At 52.4% G+C, this 11,091-nt stretch overlaps 1 protein-coding gene across 4 annotated transcripts; it reads left to right on the plus strand.

Moving 5' to 3' along the window:
* The first annotated feature begins 1,481 nt into the window (after nt 1-1,481).
* Nucleotides 1,482-5,981, plus strand: ZBTB39 (zinc finger and BTB domain containing 39). 4 transcript variants are annotated; one of them, XM_070454764.1, is made up of 2 exons: nt 1,482-1,688; nt 3,639-5,981. In XM_070454764.1, exon 2 carries the CDS (start codon nt 3,683-3,685, stop codon nt 5,804-5,806), a length of 2,124 nt encoding a protein of 707 aa, XP_070310865.1. In that variant the 5' UTR covers nt 1,482-1,688; nt 3,639-3,682; the 3' UTR covers nt 5,807-5,981. The 4 variants fall into 4 exon arrangements, with proteins under 4 accessions (XP_070310865.1, XP_020734066.2, XP_020734062.2 ...); XM_020878407.2 differs by lacking the exon at nt 1,482-1,688 and adding an exon at nt 1,966-2,122; XM_020878403.2 differs by lacking the exon at nt 1,482-1,688 and adding an exon at nt 2,287-2,830.
* Nucleotides 5,982-11,091: the final 5,110 nt, after the last annotated feature.

Below are 11,091 nucleotides of genomic sequence, written 5' to 3' on the forward strand. Positions count from 1 at the left end.
TTGATCTGTGAATACCACAAAGATTCAGCCAAAAACCTTCATGGACCTGTGGATTGTCACAGTAAAAGCTGTGGGGAGAACTTCAGAGTGATAGCTGGCAATGGTGCTCATGCCTTATGCTTTGATTACATCTCTCAGTGAAACTCAGGCAAAGTTTTGGTCTGATGACAAATCTTGGGCAGGAACCTCTGGGGAGATCTGAAGGGTGGCTGCTGCAGCAAAGGGCGGAAGCAGAGAAATGTGGCTCTAGAAAGAGTCGAGGAAGTGGCGGAGGAAAAATAACTCCCCCTCTACCCTTGGCGGTTCTTGGCTGAGTAAATAATAAAAGACAGCATAACAGAAAAAAGAAACAGAAGTTTAACAGTATGTATACCTCCTATATACATGGGAGATACCCAGGAAAACTAAGACTTTCTTGACATTATCTACCCTTCTCTTCCCGGTTCAGAGACAGACATTTCCCTTATAAATGTAAATAGCTCTTACAAAAGGGTAACCTCTGCTCATTTTTCAGAGCTTCTCCGCTGTCTGCTGCTTCTTAAAAAATAATCCATACACACCAAGGAAACCAGATCTGAAAGAGACATGTGCACCCCAATGTTCATCGCAGCACTGTTTATAATAGCCAGGACATGGAAGCAACCTAGATTCCCATCAGCAGACGAATGGATGAGGAAGCTGTGGTACATATACACCATGGAATATTACTCAGCCATTAAAAAGAATTCATTTGAATCAGTTCTAATGAGATGGATGAAACTGGAGCCCATTATACAGAGCGAAGTAAGCCAGAAAGATAAAGACCATTACAGTATACTAACACATATATATATGGAATTTAGAAAGATGGTAACGATAACCCTATATGAAAACAGAAAAAGAGACTCAGATGTATAGAACAGACTTGTGGACTCTGGGAGAAGGCGAGGGTGGGATGTTTCAAGAGAACAGCATCGAAACATGTATATTATCTGGGGTGAAACAGATCACCAGCCCAGGTTGGGTGCATGAGACAAGTGCTCGGGCCTGGTGCACTGGGAAGACCCAGAGGGATGGGGTGGAGAGGGAGGTGGGAGGGGGGGACTGGGATGGGGAATACATGTAAATCCATGGCTAATTCATTTCAATGTATGACAAAAACTACTGTAATGATGTAAAGTGATTAGCCTCCAACTAATAAAAATAAATGGAAAAAAAAAAAGAAAAAAAAATCCTTATGCCAAAGAAGCATATGTTGGGGTGTCAAGTTCTGCTCCCCTCCGGGAAGGACAGGTTGCCAGAAACGCCTGCGCGGCCAAGTGCAGTGGGATCCTGTGAAATCCTTCATTTGGCGGCGCAGCTGGAAGGACGGTCCACAGTGAGCTTTCAGGCGGTGATCCGCCGGGAGCCCAGCCCTCAGGTACTGGTTCCGTCACTCGAACAGGCTTTGTAACGCACCTTTCCTGTGACCCCGAAGCCTGGGGGTTCGGGGGTGGCCGGGCGGAGACGGCCGTGTGCAGAACCACAGCGCCTGCCTTCAGGAAGCCCACTGCCTAGCGGAGGAGGCAAATAGTTACAGTGGCAATCTTACAACTGTTTCTGAAACCACACCGACAGACGTTCCGAGAGCAAACTTTTGGGACTGTGAGATGTAGAGCCGGGGAGGCGATTTAAGCTTAGCCTTGGGAGAGGGTTTTTCACTTCTCCAGGTACCAGGGCGCGGAGGGAGTGGTCCCGCACCTACAGGATCCGTGCTTCAGAAAGAGGCAGGCCTGGGTGGCGGTGGCGGGGAGGGCTGGAAACGGCCTCGCGGCGGTCAGAGGTGGGGCCGGGGATCCCCCGGTGGCGCGGAGGCTTCGGCCCGCCTGCCTCGCTCCCGGCCCCGCCGTAGGGGGGCGCTGCCTCCTCCCTGGCGGCGGGGGGCGCTGCGGCCGAGCGGCGGGGGGCGCTGCCTCCTCCGGGACGGCGGGGGGCGCTGCGGGCCGGGCGGTGGGGGCGGCCCGGGCCGGCGCGGCGAGCGGCGCGGCGGATGGAGAGTCTGGCCGCGGCCGGCGGCGCCGCCTCCTCGTCGGGCCGGGCACGGCGGGCCGGGGCCTTTGTGTGAGGCGGCGGCGGCGATGGTGCTCGGGCCCCGCGGAGCCGGGTAAGCGCGGCAAGGCCGAGGACTGCCCTGGCCGAGGCCCGATCCTCGGCCCGGCCTTTCTCTCGCTCTCACCGGGCTCCCTCCCGCCCGCTGCTCTCGGCCAGATCCATCCTCCCCCGCCGCGCACCGACCCCCGCCGGCCCCGCCGCCGATCCCTTCGACCCCCGGCCGGCCTGGCGCCCCGCCGCCACCCCCTCGCCCCCGCCCGAGGTCGCCCTGAGGAATTCCCGGCTGTTTGGGGGGAGGGATCGAGGTGCTCGATGCCCCCCAGATGGAGTGCCCCAGCCGGATCCAACGCCCTTCCTCCCGAATTCGACCCTCCAGGAGGGAGACCGTGGCGCCGCGCGGTTGCTGGGGTCCCTTCTCAGAAGTTCCGAATCCGTTCCCTCGCACCGCCGCTCGGGCTTCCCGGTGCCCCGACCTGCTGACCGTTCATGTGTGGCCACCAGGGCCGCGGAGAGCCTTCGCTGGTACCCAACAAAGCTCAGAGGCTTCCTGGGCCCCAGAAAAAGTTGGGAGTTAGTCCAGTGTGGTGAGGTGGAGCAAGGAGGCTGTGCTGCGCAGGGCGAGTCGTGAGCAGAAGGAGAGGGCAACGAGTTGGGCTTTTTTCTGGCCTGCAGGACTCAAAAAGGGGGAAGAAATGGTACTTTAGGAGTTACCTGTGTAATTGGATAGCTTCTTATTCCAAACCCTATCCCCAGGCATCAGGTAAATCTCTCAGTTCTGGTCAACATAAGCATAGCTCCTGAAAAGGGTGGGGGGAAAAAGACCTAAAGACTATTTAGGTAATTTTAAATACCGTAGTTGTGTTCTTTACTTTACTTCTCTGGCTTCATCCACAAGCTACAGAGAATGTGATAGAGCAGAATCTGAATGGCCCTGGGCGAGGAGGCAGGTAGCTTGGATAGGGAAAGATGGGAACTCAAGAATAAGCAAGTGATTTATTTTAGGGCTTGAAAGAACACAGCAGTGAAAGGAAAGGAAAGGATAAAGCATCCTTATCTTTCCCCCAGTAGCTAATGGAGCTTGATCATTGTGTTCAAGTATGTGTATGGCATTTGGCCTAGTAAGGGAAGAGAATATACTCAGTGAGATAGGAAAGCTTGTATTCAGGAAGAAATTAGGAAATTAATATGAGAAAAGTTTGAACCAGTTGCTCTGGTAATGAAATATAAGAAGGTATCAAGAGGATGCTTTGGACTTGGCTTTAAAGCACTAGCTTCTGTCCAGTCAGGCCTCCAGCTTCTCTTACAGGCCAGTTCATCAGGTTTTTTCCAATATTTTTGGATTTTTTTCATGATCAGTCTGTCTTGGGGGATGTGCAGGGAGAAAGGTCACTGTCCCATCACTTGTGCCGTCATTGTCCCGTCCAGCAGAATGGAGCAAGTGTATGTCCATTCACACCTGCTCTCTCCCTGGGGCTTGAAAACATGCAGACGGTGGCATTTTGTCCCGCAGAGCTCTTCACCTACAAGGATGTGTTTGGCCATCCACCTTTTCCTTTTGCTATCCGCAGATTAACCGTGCTGATAAAGAGGCAACTTCACAGGAGCTGCTAAGATGGGCATGAGGATCAAACTGCAAAGCACCAACCACCCCAACAACCTGCTGAAAGAACTCAACAAGTGCCGGCTCTCGGAGACCATGTGCGATGTCACCATCGTGGTGGGGAGCCGTTCCTTCCCGGCCCACAAAGCTGTGCTGGCCTGCGCGGCTGGCTACTTCCAGAACCTCTTCCTCAACACTGGGCTTGATGCTGCCAGGACCTACGTGGTGGACTTCATCACCCCTGCCAACTTCGAGAAGATCCTGAGCTTTGTCTACACGTCGGAACTCTTCACGGACCTGATCAACGTCGGGGTCATCTACGAGGTTGCGGAGCGTCTGGGTATGGAGGATCTCCTCCAGGCCTGTCACTCCACCTTTCCTGACCTGGAGAGCACTGCCGTGGCCAAGCCCCTGACCAGCACCAGCGAGAACCACTCTGGTACCCCGAGTTGTAGCTCAGCAGAACACCCCCATCCCCTTGGAGAACTCCGGGGTGGCGGAGAGCACTTTGGTCCTGATAGAAACTATGTGTTACCTAGTGATGCTGGAGGGAGCTATAAAGAGGAGGAGAGAAATGTTACCAGTGACACTAACCACAGCCTGCAGCCCCTGCCACCAAAGTCAGAAGACCACGATGCCCCTGCTCCGTTCACATCCGTCCCCAGCGTGGTGGCCCAGCCAGTCCTGGGCACTGTCAGCATGGGCATCCAAACCAGCACCAGTTCCTGCCAGCCATACAAAGTTCAGAGCAATGGAGACTTTGGTAAGAACAGCTTCTTCACCCCTGACAGTGCAGTAGACATTACCACTGGGACCAACTCCTGTCTGAGCAACAGCGACCATTCCAAAGACCCAAGCTTTGGGCAGATGGATGAGCTCCAACTGGAGGACCTGGGGGATGACGACCTGCAGTTTGAAGACCCCACAGAGGAGATTGGCACAGCTGAGGAGGTGATTGAGTTGAGTGACGACAGTGAGGATGAGCTAACTTTTGGAGAGAGTGAAAACCGAGAGAATAAGGCCATGCCCTGCCAGGTATGCAAGAAGGTTCTAGAGCCCAACATTCAACTGATCCGACAACATGCTCGCGACCACGTGGACCTGCTGACTGGCAACTGCAAGGTCTGTGAGACCCATTTCCAGGACCGGAACTCCCGGGTCACCCATGTTCTCTCCCACATCGGGATTTTCCTCTTCTCCTGCGACATGTGTGAAACTAAGTTCTTTACCCAGTGGCAACTGACCCTCCACCGACGGGATGGAGTATTTGAGAACAACACCATCGTCCACCCCAACGACCCGTTGCCTGGGAAGCTGGGTCTCTTTGCAGGGGCGGTCTCTGCAGAGCTGAAATGTGCTGCCTGTGGGAAGGCATTGGCCAAAGATTTCCATGTGGTCCGGGGCCATATCCTTGACCATCTGAACCTGAAGGGCCAGGCCTGCAGTGTCTGTGACCAGCGCCACCTCAACCTCTGCAGCCTCATGTGGCACACACTTGCCCACCTAGGCATCTCTGTCTTCTCTTGCTCCGTGTGTGCAAACAGCTTTGTGGACTGGCATCTCCTGGAGAAGCACATGGCTGTGCACCAAAGCCTGGAAGATGCCCTCTTCCACTGCCCCTTGTGCAGCCAGAGCTTCAAGTCGGAGGCTGCCTATCGCTACCACGTCAGCCAGCACAAGTGCAACAGTGCCCTTGACGCACGGCCTGGCTTTGGGCTCCAGAACCCAGCTCTCCAGAAGCGGAAGCTGCCGGCCGAGGAGTTCCTGAGTGAGGAACTGGCACTGCAGGGTCAGCCTGGGAACAGCAAGTATAGCTGCAAGGTGTGCGGCAAAAGATTTGCTCACACGAGTGAGTTCAACTACCATCGGCGGATCCACACGGGCGAGAAGCCGTACCAGTGCAAGGTATGCCACAAGTTCTTCCGCGGCCGCTCGACCATCAAGTGCCACCTGAAGACGCACGCGGGGGCGCTCATGTACCGCTGCACGGTCTGCGGCCACTACAGCTCCACGCTCAACCTCATGAGCAAGCACGTCGGCGTGCACAAAGGCAGCCTCCCCCCCGACTTCACCATCGAGCAGACCTTCATGTACATCATCCATTCCAAAGAAGCGGACAAGAACCCGGACAGCTGACTGGGCCCCTGCAGAGCCGGGGGAGCTCCCAGGCGGCAGCCAGGACATTGGTTTCCTAGTGGCTGTTGGTCCTGCCCCACCTGAAGTTACGGTTTTGCCTTGCTAGGAATTCTGTTCTGTCCTGTGTTTAAAGAAGACAAAAGAATATATAGCACATGAACACTGTTTCTGAGAAGCAGCGGCCCTGTCGTGCTTACCTCCTTACCTGTTCTTGTCCGTGGAGGGCTGTGTCTTTGATTCTTTGGAGGCTGGTTTTGGGATCTCATCAGGCAGTTGGTGTCAGCTAGATTCCCTTCCCCAGCCTCTTGAGTTTTAGTTTACTGATAGGTTTTATGCTGCTAAGAATCCAACCAACAGCCTCACTGAACAGGAGGTGGAGAGAGGTTTTCACTGTGGGTATTAGTGCCGGACCTCCAACCGGGACAGCCAGCTAGGAGAGAGATTTTGGGAATGTGGTCATTCAGAAAAGACAAGGCAGCTCCCCCTTGGGTGCTGGTCCCAGCCCTCAGCGGGGCACGCCGTCAGGGATGAGGGGCCTGCTTGTTCCAGGGCTCGAATCTGCTGATTGGATGGTAAAATCTCTTGGCAGCTAGATCCAAACCGGGGACAAAGCTTTCTGTTTAGGTCTGAAAGCTTTGGGATGAATCCTTGCCAGCCGCTAAGAGGTGTCCTGCAGTGCTGCTGAAAGCAGCAGCCTGGGACGGACAGGAAGGGAGATTTCTCTTTTCCCCTCAATTCCAAAGAAATGTGATCTTATGGAGTGGTGGCCCAGGATGTCAGGCTTTCCCTGTGGGCAAAAAAGACAGGGAGCTACTTTGATGTAGTCTTCACTTGTCTGGCTGCCTCCCTCGACCCTGAGTTTACTGGTGGAGGGATGGGGATGTCTCTGAAGCAGCAGCCTTGCCTTAATTTGCATCCAGTCTCCCACCGAGAAGTGTGTTTGGCCTGTAGTGTAGACGGGAAGACCCCGTGAGGTGGAGGGGTGGACTGTGAGCGCTGCAGGATTAAAGGGACCCGAGTAGCTGGATGTACTTTCTGTCTGCCCCAGCCAGGGAACCCGCTGTTTACTCTGCTAACTGGGCCGGAGTTTTGGCAGCTTTGGCGGCTTTGACCTGCTGCATTTATCCTGGTCTGCCATTGCATGGCCACCAGAGGGCGCTCTTGGCCGACAGCTGGTTCAGGCCCTCTCCGGGTGACTGGGGAATGGATCTCCCGGTCGGGGTTGCTGGTTGACTGTTCTTAGTTGCCTTTTGAGGGGATCTTGCCCAAAGAAGGCTTGAAGGAGAGAGCCCTCAGATCTCGCATCTCACAAGGTGGCACCTCCGAAGCCCACACTACCTCACCTGCTCAGGCGAGCTCTGGGGGTCCCTGGCCTCGGCCCTGCCCCTGGCCCTCGTGGGACTCAGCAGCACCCCGGGCTGTTTTACAAGCAAGTAGTTTTAATTAACTCACAAAGCCTTTTTGAACATTAATATTTATTTATTTTGTTTTTGTATACATATTACCCAGCATCTCTGTTGGCTAAGAGACTTCAGGAAAATGAGCTTCTCCCCAGCAAGTAGCCATATTCCAGGGGACAGTCCTGGCCAGATATTTGGGGAACAGGGGCTTGAACTCGGGGAGAACAGGTCAAGCCTTTAAACAAGCAAATGCTTTTCTCTCCAGATAAGTCTCTTGCAGAATAAACCCAGGGAGCCCTTTAGGAAATGGATGTAAATTCTAGAAAGTTGAGTCTTGTTGAATCCCTGGACCTTTTATCCCCTTTCCATCCTGTGGTTGAGTCAGTTGGGGACTGGATTGAGGGGATAAGATCACATGAAGGCCCTGTTTGCATATTTTCTCATTCTTCCTGAAGTTGGGAAGTTATAGTAACACATGAAAGTGAACCAAAGCCCTGTCCCTTTTGGACTTGCCCCCGGATCTCCCCCCAACCCTAATTGATATAGCCTCGGAGTTTTGTGTGCATAGCTCTCCAGTGAGGTGACCATTACTTGAAGGGACTTGCCCAGTGGCCAGCTTTCACTGTCAGAATCCAATGAGTTAAATGTTCCCTTGGGACATTCTCGTTAGAAAGCAGTGCTGAGACTTTTCATCCCTGACTGACTGCTTCCTTTCTTCCTGTCAGTCCTTTAAGAAGGGAAGTGTGTAAAAGACCACAGTCAACGATCTTCTCAGCTTTTCAAGCCTGAGTGGTTTCTCCCAGATTGTGGGTGAGGACCGAGTTTTGAATGGCCAGGTTTGAGAGTGGGCCCACTGCCTGGAAGCCAGCTGGGTAGCTGGGAATGGATCAGCGTGTTGGAGAAACCCTTTTCCTTAACAGAGGGTTATCACTGATGCTGGGTAGTCTGTGTACTTAACCTGAAACTGTGAAGTTTTCCCTTTTTGCCAGTAAACCAAAAGCAAATCCTTGAAACTTTACCCCTAAAACACTAAATGAAAGACTGCGCCCCCTGATCCTCCTGAGGCCAAGTGGTTGACCAGGGTGACATGGTTGGCTGCGGTCAGACATGTAGCAGGGTCAGTAGCTCATGAGGCTCATTGACCAAACACTGTCCCCCGCGCGTCCCCCTTATTCACGTCTCAGCCCTTTCTCTGTTCGGAGTCACGTTTGCTTCCTCTGCCACCAGCCACTCTTTTCCGCACTGTTTTACTTGAAACACTATATTGTGGCAGAGGGCACTCTAGGATACCTGGTGGAAGGTATTAATTTTATTCTGAATTTAAAATATTTTCAACTGTCCATGGGGTTGTGTTGCCCTCTGCCCTGGAGCCCAGTTTAGCACTGTCTTCTGCTGTATTGTTCCAAGGTTCGTTCTGTTTGATCCTTGAATGTCTTTTCTTTTTCATCCCCCACCTCTTTTTCTTGTTCAGTACTCAGGACTGGTTACATAATTTATAGAGCCCTTTGCTTAAAAACTATTAAGAATTTTGTGGCAACTGTAGCATTAAAGCAAACACAAGGCCATTCTCACCTTTTTTCCTAAGGGAAAGGGTGATACTCTAACGTTCTTGTGTTAGTAGCTCAGTCGTTCTGACTCTTTGTGACCCCATGGACTGTAGCCCACCAGGCTCCTCTGTCCATGAAATTCTCCAGGCAAGGATACTGGTTTGGGTGGCCATTCCCATCTCAAGGGGATCTTCCCAACCCAGGGATCCAACCCAGGTCTCCTGCATTGCAGGCAGATTCTTTACCATCTGAGCCTCCAGGGAAGCCCCCGTTATCCTAATGGCCCACTGTAAACAGCTGCCGCAGCCAGAGAAAGGGGTCAGCGTCAGGGCGCTCCTCTGCCCGGCCGTGACTCACTGATGCTGCGGGACCCGTCAGGAAGCTCTGCCGTGCCTGGTGTTTGGTCCTCAAGTTTCAGACTCCATGGAGTCTCTGGTTCATGGCTAGTTGGGAAGAAAGGAGGTGGGATGGGGGTCAGGGAATAGGTAAAAATTCTTTTTGACATTCTTCTGCCCTATGGGCACCCTTGTGTCTCTAGGAAACCTCTGAGTTTAACGACCTTCTCCCAGGCAGGTTTTGCTGCTGGTGAATATTCCTCTTCTGACCACCCGCTGTGCCCTATCACCGCCCCCCACCCCGGCCCCCAGACTATCCCACTTTGGAAGTGGATTCACACTTCTTTACATACGGACATGATTTTGTTGGCATGGGAGTGGGCTGTGTGCAGAAATCTGCCCATCTGGGAATCCTCGTGTGTCCTTTTCCCTAAATCCTGCACTGACCAAATCAGGAAGCAGGGCACACAGCATTTGTTTCAATGTGCTTACTCATGGTAAACTTAATATCCCAATGAAAATGCAACTTCTACTTTGGATGTTTCTTTAACACCTTTCCCCTGTCCAATCCACCCTCCCCTCCCACCTCTACTAGCTACATCTCTTATGAAACTGAGAAGAGTTGTTGACATTTAACTCCTTCCATTAAATTAATAAGTACTGACCTCCTAATATTTAAGTGTTTACTATCTATTGCTGTAAAGTTTTGTATATTTTGTAAACTTCTTTTCTCAAATAGTAGATGTCTAAAATCGTTGTACATCTGATTCTTTTATATTCCATTGTTCAGCACAAAGTGTGGTTTTTATTTAGAATAAAAAAAAAAGGAAATTTGAAATGGTAGTTCTTTTCCTATTTACTGTGGTCTGCTCATCCCTCACAGTTCAGAGTATCGGGGCCATCATCCTCTCAGTAGCAATGTCCTGCTCAGCGGATGCCAGAGTTCTTTCAGGTAGCACATTTCCTTTCCTGTAGCTGGAATTCCCCGGGGCTGACTTGATCTGTTTTTAGTGGAAACTTCACTCGCTGGCCCAGCCTTTTCAGAGGGACCATCTAAGGGGCCTGTTCTGTTGGCCCAGAGGGTTGGCCACAAATTGTCTCGCTGGTGCCACTCACCATGACGTGGAGTGTCGGAATGGAGGGAGGCAGATTCAGAGAGGGGGCAGAGGTTTGGCCTAATTTCATGAGATTGGTAACCAGCGTCCCTCTCCAGAGAGGAGACAGGCCTCTAGAGTTAGGACGTGACGCGGTCCCCTTGGTCTCAGGGCACATTGGTGGGACCCGGCCCCCATCAGCCCTCAGCACACAGAGCCAGGGGCCTTGCTGCCATCAGCCCCGTGCTTGCTTCTCGGGGCCTGAGGAAGGACCTGAGTTATCAGAGTGATCACTGGTTGCCGAAGTGGAATCTGTGAGAAAAGATGTTGAGAAAGTGGCCTCAGGTAACCTAGAATGTAACAGAGATGTAGATCTGGGTTTCCTTGAGGGAACTTCTGGAGCCTGATTTGGGGACGGCAGTAATAAAGGCTTTGGATCTGGGCTGGGTTTTTATGTGGGCTCGAGAGGAAAGTCTTTATAATACATTCTTTGCATTGTTAGGTTCCTGGACTCCCCTAGTTGAAAAAGGCTTCAGCCCTGTGCCACCAAGCAGCAGTTTTTAGCATGGGACCCTTTAAATAAAAAGACCTTTTTTCAGGTTTGGGTCCAGTGAGCAGAGGGAGTTAAATGGACTTCCCTTGGTGCTCCTGACAAATGGGTTCCTACAGCGCTGGAGCACATGTTTAATGCATCTGGTGAATCTGCTTAATGCGTCTCAGATTTCCAAGAACAGAGGGGAGGCCCTGCAGTCAGTGACTAGCCATTCCAAATTAAACATTCCAGACATAACTGAGCACTTGAGCAGGACAGAAGGTCTCAGTGATTGTGTCCACGAGCCCCTTAATTCTCCACGGGCAGGGTGCAGAGGCAGGCGGCTTGGGACTGGTGGGCTGGGGCCTTCTCTGAGG

The sequence above is a fragment of the Odocoileus virginianus genome, chromosome 24 (genome assembly GCF_023699985.2).
Source record: "Odocoileus virginianus isolate 20LAN1187 ecotype Illinois chromosome 24, Ovbor_1.2, whole genome shotgun sequence".
Lineage (NCBI taxonomy): Eukaryota > Metazoa > Chordata > Mammalia > Artiodactyla > Cervidae > Odocoileus > Odocoileus virginianus.